Source organism: Dama dama, chromosome 20, assembly GCF_033118175.1.
Source record: "Dama dama isolate Ldn47 chromosome 20, ASM3311817v1, whole genome shotgun sequence".
NCBI lineage: Eukaryota > Metazoa > Chordata > Mammalia > Artiodactyla > Cervidae > Dama > Dama dama.
In genome coordinates, this window is record NC_083700.1 from 100,712,164 (window position 1) to 100,726,771 (window position 14,608).

A 14,608-nucleotide genomic window follows, 5' to 3' on the forward strand; every position below is an offset into this window, starting at 1 on the left:
TCCATTCATCTGTCAATGGGCATTTAGGTCGTTTCCCTGTCTTGCCTGTTGTGAATAGTGCTGTGAAATTTGGGGTGCATGTATCTTTTCAGACTGTTTTTCTGGAAATATGGGCATTCAGGATTTTGTCTTAAGTTTTGAAAAAGTAACTGAAGTTTCAGACCATGATTTTTAAAATTATTATAACTTAGGCTCAAACACATCTTTTTTAGTCAAAATAGGAACCATTATAATCAGTACATTCTGCCAATGAGAAATAAGTTTGTTTATTCCTATGGTGTAAAAATCCATGTTTTGGGAATTTGACGGAATTCTTGGAAAGCATTTTCTGTTTCCTGCTGGTTGTGAAAATGTTTTCCCTTCGAAAAGTTGTTGAGCTGCTTGAAGAAGTGGTAGTCAGTTGGCAAGAGGTTGGGTGAATATGGTGGATGAAGCAAAACAAAACTTTGCAGCCCAGTTCAACTTTTGAAGCATTGGTTGTACAACATGTTTTCAGGTGTTATCATGGAGAAGAGTTGGGCCCATTCTGTTGACCAGTGCTGGCTGCACTTGTTGCAGTTTTTGGTGTATCTCATCAGTTTGCCGGGCATGCTTCTCAGATGTAATGGTTTCGCCAAGATTTAGAAAGCTGTAGTGGTCAGACAGGCAGCAGACCACCAAACAGCGACAGTGACATGTTTTGGTACAAGTTTGGCTTTGGGAAGTGCTTTGGAGCTGCTTCTTGGTCCAGTCACTGAGCAGGTCATCGCTGGTTGTCATATAAAATCCACTTTTTATTGCATGTCACAATCCAGTTGAGAAATGGTTCATCGTTGTTGTGTAGAATAAGAAAAGATGACACTTTAGAACTGGTTTTTTTTTATTTGCAGTCACCTCATAGACACCCACTTACTGAACCTTTTCACTTTACCAGTTTGCTTCAAATGTAGAATGGTCGACATTGAGTAGCTTTAAGAGGATCAGCTTCGATGATGGCTTGCAGTTCATTCAGTTCAGTTCAGTTGCTCAGTCCTGTCTGACTCTTCGCGACCCCATGAACCACAGCATGCCAGGCCTCCCTGTCCTTCATCAACTCCTGGAGTCCACCCAAACCCATGTCCATTGTGTCGGTGATGCCATCCCACCATCTCATCCTCTGTCATCCCCTTCTCCCACCTTCAATCTTTTCTAGCATCAGGGTCTTTTCAAATGAGTCAGCTCTTCCCATCAGGTGGCCAAAGTATTGCAGTTTCAGCTTCAGCATCAGTCCTTCCAATGAACACCCAGGACTGATCTCCTTTAGGATGGACCAGTTGGATCTCCTCGCAGTCCAAGGGACTCTCAAGAGTCTTCTCCAACACCACAGTTCAAAAGCATCAATTCTTCTGCACTCAGCTTTCTTTATAGTCCAGCTCTCACATCCACACGTAACTACTGGAAAAACCATAGCCTTGACTAGACGGACCTTTGTTGGCAAAGTAATGTCTCTGCTTTTTAATATGCTGTCTAGGCTTGCAGTTGGTCATTGTCAACTTCCAGTGGCCAGTCACTGTGCTCTTCATCTTGAAGGCTCTCGTCTCCTTTGCAAAACTTCTTGAACCACTACTGCACTATATGTTAGCAGTTCTTGGGCTGACTGCATTGTTGATGTTGCAAGTTGTCTTTGCTGCTTTATGGCCCATTTTGAACTTGGATAAAAAAAATCACTTGAATTTGCTTTTTGTCTAGCATCATTTCTATTGTCTAAAATAAATATAAAATAAACAGCAAGTAATAAATCATTAGCAAAAAAAACTAAAGAGAAATGCACATTAAAATGATGTATAACATAACCACATTTGTTTAAGAATGTATTCCAATATCAAATGGCAAAGTTCATCAGTGCAAAACCGCAATTAGATTTGCACCAACCTAATAAATACATAGTGGATAGGGTTAGGATGATGAACAGTTGTTTTCTCTTTTGTTGATCTATTTGTGATAAACTACAGTCAGCCATATTTTGTGTGGAAGGACAGATACATATTTGTTTTTGTAGTTTTATTAAAATGTTTAATAACAAATCACTGTAATGTTTGGACAGTAAGTGGTTTCTCAGATTAATACAAATATACACACTCATGCAAAACAAACTAAACACTGAAATTTATCATTTCCATGAACAGTGATTTAAACTGTTGTCCATTGATTTTGAGTATTTATCTTCCTGCTTCACTTTCAACTTCAGTGACAGCTGGGTGTAGAACTTTTTCTTGCTTTGCTTATTTTGAGACCTGCTAGCCTGAACCATAGTTATGAAATTGTTTTTAATTTTTAGTGCTTAATTTCTGTAGCATTTGCATTTTACATGGTTCTTGGCAAGATTACATCAGGTCTGGTAGGCTTATTAGCTGAAATGCAGTGACCACTTAGAAAAGATAACATGGAAGAATGCCCCGGTATAGCTGTGTGTGAAGTGAGATACTGCCTAGATTAGGGGCTGGGGAAGCCTGGTGTTATACCCTGTACTTGGCACGATTTGTGCATTATCTTCCCTCTACCCCCATTCTAACACATGTTTATTGAGTACTTACTCTGTGTCTGATATGGTACCTGGCACCGTGGATATAGAAATGACTTTCTATACTTCAAGGAATTTGTAGCCTAAAAAGGATGTGCTATATGTGCATGTGTGTGTGTGCTCCAAGTCACTTCAGTTGTATATGACTCTGCGACCCTAGGAACTGTAGCCTGCTAAACTCCTCTGTCCATGGGATTCTTCAGGCAGCAATACTGGAGTGGGTTGCCATGCCCTCCTCCAGGGGATCTTCCCGACTCAGGGATCAAACCTGAGTCTCTTATGTCTCCTGCATTGGTAGGTAGTTCTTTACCACTGGCGCCACTTGGGAAGCCCCATAAATAGTACAGAGAGATCTTATAGAGAGAGCGATGAATTCTTGAGTGTTGTAAAAGGATCAGAGAAGGATTCCTTTTAGATAACATCTGAGCTAACATTTGGAGGTAGAATATGAGTTTGTCAGTGGTAAGGTAGCTGTTACAGGCAAGGAGATGAGCATGTAGGACAGGCACAGATGCATGAAAGAACATGGTGTACTTAAGGAGGTACATGCAGATGATTCATGTGGGGCACAACAATTGATAGATGAAAGCTGCACTTCCCGTCATTGTCAAATTTCAGTTTCAGTTCAGTCGCTCAGTCGTATCTGACTCTTTGAGACCCCATGAACCGCAGCATGCCAGGCCTCCCTGTCCATCACCAGCTCCCAGAGTTTACTCAAACCCATGTCCATTGAGTTGGTGGTGCCATCTCATCCTCTGTCGTCCCCTTCTCCTCCCACCCTCAATCTTTCCCAGCATTCAGGGTCTTTTCAAATGAGTCATCTCTTTGCATCAGGTGGCCAAAGTGTTGCAGTTTCAGCCTCAACATCAGTCCTTCCAATGAACACCCAGGGCTGATTCCTTTAGGATGGACTGGTTGGATCTCCTTGCAGTCCAAGGGCCCTCAAGAGTCTTCTCCAACACCACAGTTCAAAGGCATCAATGCATCTGCACTCAGCTTTCTTTATAGTCCAACTCTCACAGCCATCCATGACCACTGGAAAAACCATAGCCTTGACTAGACAGACCTTTGTTGGGAAAGTAATGTCTCTGCTTTTTAATATGCTGTCTAGGTTGGTCATAACTTTCCTTCCAAGGAGTAAGGGTCTTTTAATTTCATGGCTGCAATCACCATCTGCAGTGATTTTGGAGCCCAAAAAAATAGTCAGCCACTGTTTCCACTGTTTCCCCTTCTATTTGCCATGAAATGATAGGACCAGATGCCATCATGATCTTAGTTTTCTGAATGCTGTTTTAAGCCAACTTTTTCACTCTCCTCTTTCACTTTCATCAAGAGGCTCTTTAGTTCTTCTTTGCTTTCTGCCATAAGTGTGGTGTCATCTGCATATCTGAGGTTATTGATATTTCTCCTGGCAATCTTGATTCCAGCTTGTGCTTCCTCCAGCCCAGCATTTCTCATAATGTCCTATGCATGTAAGTTAAATAAGCAGGGTGACAATATACAACCTTGACGTACTCCTTTTCCTATTTGGAATCAGTCTGTTGTTCCATATCCAGTTCTAACTGTTGCTTCCTGACTTGCATACAGGTTTCTCAAGAGGCGGGTCAGGTGGTCTGGGATTCCCATCTCCTTCAGAATTTTTCACAGTTTATTGTGATCCACACAGTCAAAGGCTTTGGCATAGTCCATAAAGCAGAAATAGATGTTCTTCTGAAACTCTCTTGCTTTTTCAGTGATCCAGCAGATGTTGGCAATTTGATCTCTGGTTCCTCTGCCTTTTCTAAAACCAGCTTGAACATCTGGAAGTTCACAGTTCACGTATTGCTGAAGCCTGACTTGGAGAATTTTGAGCATTACCAGCTTGTGAGATGAGTGTAGTTGTGCGGTAGTTTGAGCATTCTTTCGAATTGCCTTTCTTTGGGATTGGAATGTTGTCATTCCATTGTCATTGTCAAACATTGCCTGAGAAAGCAACCTGGGAAGCCTAATTAAAGAATAGAGGCCAAGATTAAACTTGGTTCTGGTCCTGGCTCTCAGATTCTTATTTTTCTGAACTTGGATCTCCTCATTCATATATGTGCAAACTGTATAATCTTTTGTTTTCAAGATACTTTTCGAGGAAATCACAGTTTGAGGGCCTGGAATACAGTAGGTCATCAACATGTATTTTTCAAAGAGTGGTCTGAGAACTTGTATCAAAAAGTAAGAGAGAGTGAATAGTTAAAATTAGAATAAACAATAAAAGATATATATATAGACCATTGCTTCGCAGGGTACACTTATTGTATAAAATGTGATCAAGAAAGTTGTTTTATAAAATGTTTCACTTACTTGTTTAGTTTTCGTGAGGTCCCAGGTTGCAGAAACTACACATAAGATTCTGGGGACCTCCCTGGTGGTCCGGTGGTTGAGAATCCTCCTTCTGGTGCTTGGGACGTGGGTTGGATCCCTTGTCAGGAACTAAGACCCCACATGCCATGGGGCAGCTGTGCCTGTGCGCCACAACTAGAGAGCGCTTGTGCTGCAGTGGGGCCTGTGCGCTGCAATGAAAAGATCCTGACGCAGCCAAATAAAGAAAGAAAGATTTTTAAAGATTCTGTAGGTATTGCAAGTTATTACTGCAGGGAAAAGCAAGGGAGCTGGGAAGGAAAAGACCATAAAATAGCAGATTTAAAAATAAAATTAAGGGAAAAAATTAAAAGAAACATTTTGTTACCTTGAATGTCATATGCTATTGTAATGATCACGTATGTTCAAATAAGATTCAGTATATTTACATTTTAAATGTGTTTGGTTGGTCATTTTCCTTTTGTTATTTGGCTGTGACATATTTCTTGGGCATGGCTTCTTCAGATTGTGATTTTTTTTAATCTTTAATAATTAGTTATAAATGGACTCTTTTCTTACATAAACTTTTACTTTTCCTAGTTGAAAATTAGTGTTTCCTCTCACTCTACTCTCCCATTATTTCATCTGCAGGATGTTTTCTTTTGAAGCACAAGATTGTGAAAGTCCATTTTTAATGTTACAGAATTGCTGTAATATACTGTTAATATTTATTTCTTTATCTTTAGGGGTCTTATTGGGCAATAGACACCAATCCGAAGGAAGATGCGCTGCCTACTCGGCCAAAGAAGAGAGCACGATCTGTAGAACGGGTAAAAAGCTCTTTATCACTAGTTTAGTATGATGGGATTATTATTTTGGAAATCTAGATCTTAAAAATTCATTTCTGTATAATACTGTAATTTCCAGTATTATAGTAAGTATAATTGTAATTAAGGTAATATTTTACTTGGGTGACATTTTCTGTTTTTTCAAAACACTTTGAGACTTATTTGATCCTGACAGCTCTTTACTGAGGTGGGCAGTTTAGCAATCAGGTAAAAGGGTTTTTGTTTGTTTATTTGTTTTGTAGTTAGGGCACAGTTGTTATCTAACTGAAGGTTAAATCCAGGTCTCTTAATTTGCTACTCTTCCCTCTCTGCATCATCAAGGACTGGTTTTATGTAACAAAACTGTTCCCTTTCATTGTAGATAATCAGTCTGATTATATTGAATTTTCCTGACTATCTTCAAAATGTCTTTTCCTGATTCCAATTATGTAATAATTATTTTGTACACAAATCTGTAAGAACCTCAAGCTGGGCTTAAATTGGGATTGGATGAGCCATGAGGTACAGCAGCAATGGGAGTTAGGCAAATTTATGGTGCCAGCAGAGGGAATTCAAGTACTGTAGTTACGAAGCTTGGCAAAATTAAAAGTGAACTCTGAGGTCAGAACCCTTTTTGGTTTTATACAAACCAAAATTTGAAAAGGTTTATATTGATGGCATAGTCTTAGTTTTAAGGCTGAGACGGTGATGAGCTCTGCACCTAATGGTTTGAGAGGGGATGACCTTCAGTTATTGCTGTCCAGCTCTTGTTTTTTAAAACATGTGACTTTTTTTTTTTTCTGCATCTTTCTTAAAATGTGTATTCTATTTTTTAAAGTTTATTTTTAGTTAGAGGACAATACAGACTTTTATTGTGTGAAAATGTGGAGAACACAGTGTTTGGCATCTACTGCCAGAATTTGAAGGAAGGGGAGAAGAGTCCACATCATTTAACCCAGAGCATTAGAACGGATGATTTTATCTTGAGGCTGAAGCATTGTGGTCTCTACTGTTTGCTCTCTCCTTCTGAATTTCCTGGAACTTGAGTATTTTTGGAAATTTGAATTGGTAGTTGGATTGACAACTGGGCAATCTGTTTGGATATGAAGCCTGGCTTTTATTCTGTTACCTTGTTTCATAATTCTTAGAGCAATACTTCTTTATATCTAAGAGCACTCTGTTTTTTTTTTTTTCCTGAAGACCATATTGTCAGTTTTATAATGGAAGTCTACGGAAATATAGTATTCTGATTACAGAATTATGTTTTATATACTAAGTATATGTTCTTGAATGTGTATTTGAACATGTATTTTCTATATTTATTTTCTGCTGTTTATATTTTTATCTTTTAAATTTAAAGCATTTAAAAGTTCCAACAGTTTGCCTTTTTTTTTTTTTTAAAAAGTCTTTATTGAACTTGCTACAATATTGGTTCTGGTTTATGTTTTCGTTTTCACAAGGCATGTGGGATCTTAGTTCCCCGACCAGGGATTGAACCTGCACCCCCTGTAGTGGAAGGCGAAGTCTTAACCACTGGACCAGCAGGGAAGTCCCAACAGTTTGCCTTTGTAGTATAGTTCCATAAAATACCCAGTACCAGAGCCTTTCAGTTAGTATAGCGTACTGATATTTATTGTTGCCTGAGCTGTGTGTTGGTTGCTACGGTAGGAGAGGAGCCTAAAGAAAGAGAACAGCTGTAAGTAGAGTATGTCTAATCAGGGAGACAGATGTTTAATACAGAGTACAAGCTCTCACACATACTCTGAAAGGTAATATTCTTACAAAACATAATTTTGTGTCCTGATAAACTGATGTGTCTGTACTTTTTTATTTAGAGGGTTTTGGGAGGGGGCAGGTAGTATTTTTATTAGGACACAATTTGTGTTTAAGTATACTTGTATTTTTTGGGCTTCTGTGGTGGCTCAGAGGGTAAAGCATCTGCCCGCAATGCGGGAGACCCGGGTTCGATCCCTGGGTCGGGAAGATCCCCTGGAGAAGGACATGGCAACCCCACTCCAGTATTCCTGCCCGTAGAATCCCATGGACGGAGGAGCCTGGTGGGTTATATATATAGTCCATGGGGTCGCAGAGAGTCAGATACGACTGAGCAACTTAACTTGTATTTAAGTAGTTATTGGGTTTTATCTAAGGGAGTACCTAAGATGGTCAAATAGTATGATTGTTAAACATTTAGAACTTTTTGTCAAACACTAAACATGACCCACAGATTGAAACTTGAAAGAGTTTTAAAATATAGATAGTAAAGATGTTGACATCCCTGAAAGCTTATTAAACTTCTGAAATGTTATTTCTTCATCCATGTGTAAACATCAGAGTTCTATGTGAAATATTAATGTATGTCACACATTTTTGAAGAAAGAAGAGCTTTTAATGTAAAGAAGCAATCTTTAAAAATGCACGTTAACAGTATCTTCATGTCTTAAAGGAAAAGTAAAGCCTGATTGTTATCTCCAGCCTAGTATTCTTAACACAGTTGTTTGGACTGTCTTCCTGTTCCCTCCATTTACTTGAATAAACCTCTGTTCTCTTTTGTCCATTGTGGTATTACTTTCTTCTTTACTTAATTCTTGAATATGTATCAATAAATGCCTTTCATTTTCCTTTTTCTGTTTTCTTTCATCTTACCATGTTTTCTTTATTTATCATAAAGCAGACATGATTACCTAAAAAGGATTACTAATAAAGTTTAGCATGGCGAAGATGAATGGGCTCCATGACTAGGATTCCTGTGTTTTTCTTCTGGCCTTACTATTTACATCTTTTGTGACTTTTGGCAAGTTGTTAGAATCTTTGAGCTTCAGAATCCTCAACTGTAAAGGAAAAGGATAGAAGTCTTTTAACAGCTGCCATGGACTAAGTGTGTTCCCCTAAATTCATATGTTGAAACCCAAATCCTAGTGTGATGGTATTTGGAGGTGAGGCCTTTGGTAGGTAATTGGATCAGGACTGTGAAGCCCTCATAAATGGGATCAATGCCCTAATAAGAATAGGCCAGAGAGCTGGCTAGCTCTTTCCTGCCATGTGAGAATACCAGTGAGGATACCTGCAAAAGAGCTCTCACAAGAACCTGACCATGCTGGCACCATGATCTTGGACTTCCAGCGTCCAGAACTGTGAGAAATAAATTTCTGTTTTGATAAGCCACCAGTTTATGGTATTTTGTTATAGCAATATGAACTAAGATAACAGCATAATAAAAATATAATTGAGTTTATGTGGTAGATGTTTTTTAAGAATTTTATGTATATTAAATTATTAATTTTTATAGTGAATCCAAATGATGAAAGTGATAGACACAGATATTAAGTTGTCCAAGGGTACAAAGGACAGTAGTGAGTACCAAGGCCAGAATTATGAACTCAATCTGCCTTAAGAGTCTGCTGTTCACAATTGCACTATACTGCCGCTAGTATTTGCTGTGCCGAAGATCAGAGCACTCAATCAGATTTCGTTTCATCTATACATATCTTATTATGAGATAATGGGCTTTATTTATTTTTGGATCTGAGTACTAATTTTTTTCTTTAATGCTGTTTAAAAGTATTTTTAATTTAAGTAAGTTGATACACAACATTATATTAGCTTCAGGTATATAACATAGTGATTCAGTATTTTTATAGATTATACTCCGTTTAAAGTTATAAAATAATGGCTATATTGCCCTGTGCTATACAATATATCCTTGTTGCTTATTTATTTTATACATGGTAGTTTCTATCTCTTAATCCCATATCTTTACCTTGCCCTTACCTTCTTCATTCATCTCACTGGTAACCACTAGTTTGTTCTCTATATATCTAAGAGTCTGTTTCTCTTTTGTAATTTATTTTTGTTTGTTTTTGAGATTCAGCATATAAGTGATGACATAGAATGTTTGTCTTTGACTTATTTCACTAAGCATAATACCCTCTGAGTTCGTCCATATTGCTGCAAATGGCAGAATTTCATTCTTTTTTATGACTAGTATTCTTTCATATACACACACACGCACACACATATTTTTATATATCTATATATATATCTCATTTCTTTATTCAGTCATCTGTTGAAGGGCACTTAATAAGTTGCTTCCATATCTTGACTGTTGTACATAATGATGCTGTGAACATTGGGGTGCATGTATCTTTTCAAATTAGTGTTTTCATTTTCTTCAGGTATATACCCAGGAGTGGAATTGCTGGATCATGTGGTAGTTCTTTTTTATTTTTTGAGGAACTTTCATATTATTTTCTATAATGCTGTACCAACTTACAGTCTCACCAGCAGTATACTAGGGTTCCTTTTTCTCCACATCCTTGCCAGCATTTATTTGTAGACTTTTTGATGATAGCCATATTTATAGGTATGCAGTGATACTGTGATTTTGATTTGTGATACTCTGATGACTGGTTACTCATTGAGCATTATTTCATGTGCCTGTTGTTCATCTGTTTATCTTTCCTGGAGAAGTGTCAGTTCACATCTTTTGCACATTCTTCTAATTGGGTTATTTGTTTTTTTGCTGTTGAGTTGTCTGAGCTTGTTTGTATATTTTGGGTATTAACTCCGTATTGGGCACATCATTTGCAGGTGTTTTCCCACGTTTAGTAGGTCATCGTCTTGTTTTGTTGGTAGGTCCTGTTTGTTTACTTTTGCTTTTGCCTTCGGAAACAGACCCAAAATAATAATGCTATGATTTATGTCAGTGAATGTTCTACATATGGCCTTTTCTGGGAGATTTATGTCTTTTGGTCATAGAGTTAGCCTTTAATCCATTTAGAGTTTTATTTTGTAATAGAGTTTAGTTTTGTATATGATGTAAGGAAATGTTCTAATTTCTTTTTACATGTAGCTGTCTATAGTTTTCCCAGTTTTTCGTGTGTTGAGGAGGCTCTTCTCTCTATTGTACAATATATTCTTGCCTCCTTTATCATAAATTAATTGGCCATAGGTGTATAGGTTTATTTCTGGGCTCTGTTCTGTTCCATCGATCTGTATATCTGTTTTTGTGCCAGTGCCACGCTGTTCTGATGCCTGTAGCTTTGTAGTGTAGTTTGGAGCCAGGGCGTGTGATTTCCCAGCATTGTTTTGTTTATTTTTCCCTCTCAGGATTGCTTTGGCAAGTTAGAATCTTTTGTGGTTCTGTATAAATTTTAGGATTAGTTCTACTTCTGTGAAAAATGTCATGGGTATTTTGATAAGAATTGCATTAGGGCTATAGATTGCTTTGGGTAATATTGTGATTTTAACAATATTAGTTCTTTCAGTCCAAATACATGGGATATCTTTCCCTTTCTTTGTATATATCTTTAGTTTTCTTCATCAGCATTTCATAATTTTCACAGTATATGTATTTCACTTCCTTAGTTAAGTATATTCCTAGGTGTTTTTACTGTTTTTGATGCAATTTTAAATGGCATTTTCTTGCTTTTTCTTCTTGATAGTTCATTATTGGTATATAGAAAAACAACAGATGTCTATATATTAATTGTATCTTACAGCTGTACTGAATTCATTTACTAGTTCTGATAGGGTTTTGTTTTTTTTTTTTGCTGCAGACTTTAGGGTTTCTATATATAGTATGATGTTATCTGCAAATAGTGACAGCTTTACTTATTGCCTTCCAATTTTTTCCAGTCTGACTGCTGTGGTTAAGACTTCCAGTACTGTGTTAAGTAAGAAGTGGCAAGAGTGTGAATTCTTAGCTTATTCCTGATTATAAAGGAAAGGCTCTCAGCTTTTCACCATTGAGTATTGGCTGTTAGTTTGTCATGCATGGCCTCTATTATGTTTGATATATTCTTTCTATACTAACTTTGATGAGAGATTTTATCATAACTGAATGTTTAGTTTTGTCACATGCTTTTTTTGTGTGTCTTTATATGTTGTTGAATTTGGCTTGCCAATATTTTGTTGAGTATTTTTGCATCTATATTCATCAGATACTGGCTTGTCATTTTCTCTTTTTGTAGTGTCTTCGTCTGGTTTTAGTTAACAGATCTCTTCATTTTAAGAGAACCCACCACATTTAATCTATATCTATATATGCATACACACACATATATATAATTGTCATAAATACTATTACAAATGACAACAAATTACTGTGTAATTAAGCAACATGTTAGAGCAAGCAGTGGTAACTAAAGTGACTCAAAGTAGAAAATGCTCTGTGAGAAGGCCTACAGGAAGAGGAGTAAGACTTAGAAATTTGATGCAGAAGTATAACTTTTTGCATAGAAAATAGTAAAATATCAAGGACTGGCCTGTTTGGTTCAGTGGTTAAAACCCACACTTCCGCTTCAAGGGGCATGGGTTTGATCCCTGGTTGGGAAACTAAGATCCTGAATTGTTACAGAGTGGTTTTGTTGTTTGAAGTGAACTCTTACCACTTGCCTTTCTTCTCTGAGGCTGAGTCTGAATGAGTTAAAGGTATATACGGGCAGAGGAAGGAATGCAGTCTACATACTCTCAGAACTCTTAGAACTGAAAAACATTTCAATTGGGCAAACATATACTGAGTGTATGGAGAAGGTAACCCACTCCAGTACTCTTGCCTGGAAAATCCCATGGACGGAGGAGCTTGGTAAGCTGCAGTCCATGGGGTCGCTAAGAGTCCGATTCGGCTAAGCGACTTCACTTTCCCTTTTCACTTTCATGCATTGGAGAAGGAAATGGCAACCCACTCCAGTGTTCTTGCCTGGAGAATCCCAGGGACAGGGGAGCCTGGTGGGCTGCCGTCAATGGGGTTGCACAGAGTCGGACACGACTGAAGCGACTTAGCAGCAGCAGAAGCAGCATACTGAGTGTACATTGAGTGGGAGGTACTACATGTTGCCTCCATGAGATACATTGAAATAAAATTTCTTGAGAAATGCTACTCATTTTTGTAGGCTAGAAAGTGTTTCATAAGGGGTTATTTTGATCAATGGGTAGGATTTACTTTTTTGTTTTTTAACAGTATTGTTGGAGATAGTTTATGTACAGCTAATTGAATGTTTAAAGTTTACAGTTTGAGGATTTTTGTCATGTGAAGTTATTACTAGTTTACAGTATGAACATTTCTATCACACCCAAAAGTTTCCTCATTTCCTTTTGTAACTTGTTCCTCCCTCCACTCTTATCCCAGACAACCCGATCTGGGGAGAATTGAAAGTGTGGTATCTTTCTATTCATTGCATTGTTAATTTCTCTCAGGAGTGTTTACAGTTTTCGGTGTAGAGGACTTGGATGTTTCCAGTTAGGTTTAATCATGAATATTTTGGATTTGGATGCTGTATGTTTCAGTTTTTTGCTGCTAGTAATAAAAATGTAATTAATTTTTGTATATTAAACTTGTATCCTGCAATCTTGTTAGTTCTAGTATTTTTTAAAGATGCCTTGGGATTTCTATAATTATGTTATCTGCAAATAGTTTTCCTGTGTCTTTCCTTCCTCCTCTTCTGTCTCTTTCTAGAACCTTACTGCAGTGAAGAGAATCTCTCATTTCAAGTCTTTACTTGAAATGAGAATAAGGCTGGATTCTTTCAAGTCTTTACTTGAAATGAGAAAGTGGGCATCCAGCCTTATTTCCATTCTTAGGAGGAAAGCATCCAGTTTTTCATCCCTAAGTATGACATAAGCTGTAGGGCTTTTGTAGATGCTGTTTATCAGATTGAGGAAGTTCTCTAGTAAGCCCAGTTTAGTGAGTTTTATCATGAATGGGTGTAAATTTTTTTAACTGCTCTTTTTGTTCCTATTGAAGTGATTATATGACTTTTCTTTTATTCTGTTTGAGTGTTAAATTACACTGATTGCATTTGAAATGTTGGACCTTGTATTCCTTGGATGAACCCTTACTGAGTCATGATATATTATCCCATTAATGTATCATTGGATTCCTTTTGCTAATATCTGAAGGATTTTTGCATCTGTGTTCATGAGGGATGTGGATACAACAAAAATCAGGTAGTCGGAACATTAAAAGATTATATTCAAGAAAACTAGACCTCTCAAGTTAATGAATTTAGCACTTTTCTATGTATGGGGAGTTGCAAGAGTCTGGGCTCATTGAAATCATTCCTTTGATATGTATCTTAACTATTTAGGGCCAGTATCCTGTTTTTCTCCATCCTGAATCCCCTCGGGGTACACAGTTGAGGGTGGCTGCAGTGGCCGATGGCCTGATGGCCTTACCATCTTTTGTTTACTGATATGACAGGTGACATTTTTCTCATCTACAGTAATATTGGCTAGGTTTTGATATTAGGGTTATGCTAGCCTCATAAACTGATAGGGGTATATTCCTTCTATTTTCTGAAAAATTTCTTGATTGGTAGATTGGTATATCTTCCTTGAATATTTGAGAAAATTCATCAGTGAAATCATCTGGACGTGAAGCTGAAGATGTTTTTTGTGTGTGTGGAGGCTCAGCTTGTAAAGAATCTGCCTGCAATGGGGAAGACCTGGGTTCGATCCCTGGGTTGGGAAGATACCCTGGAGAAGGGAAAGGCTACCCACTTCAGTATTCTTCAATGGACAGTATAGTCCATGGGGTGGCAAAGAGTTGAACACAACTGAGCAAATTTCCCTTTCAGTTTCACTTTTGATGGTTACTTTGTTATGGGACTGTTCACATCTTCTCTTTTTATTCCAGTTTTGGTAAATTATGTTCTTAAGGAATTTTGTCCCTTGTATCTAAGTGGTTATATTTGTTAGTGTAAAGTGGATCATAATATTCTCTTACTTTAACATATATAGAGTCTGTAGTAATAACTCTTTCCTTCTTGATATTGATGATTTGTTTTCTTTTTTCTTCATTGGAATAGCTAAAGGTTTGTCAATTATGTTAGTCTTTTCAAAGAACCAGGTTTTGTCTTAAAGTTTTTTTTTCTGTTGCTTTTCTGTTTCATTTCTATTTTTATCTTTATCATTT

General features: G+C 37.4%; 1 protein-coding gene across 7 annotated transcripts in view; it reads left to right on the top strand.

Annotated features, from left to right (window-relative positions):
• FOXJ3 (forkhead box J3) overlaps positions 1–14,608 on the top strand; it is a 142,787-nt gene that overhangs the window by 86,517 nt on the left and 41,662 nt on the right. For all 7 annotated transcript variants that reach the window (XM_061122232.1, XM_061122234.1, XM_061122230.1 and 4 more), the window contains one exon: positions 5,614–5,697. In XM_061122232.1, coding sequence (XP_060978215.1) covers positions 5,614–5,697 — 84 coding nt within the window. The remainder of the gene's footprint in view (positions 1–5,613; positions 5,698–14,608) is intronic.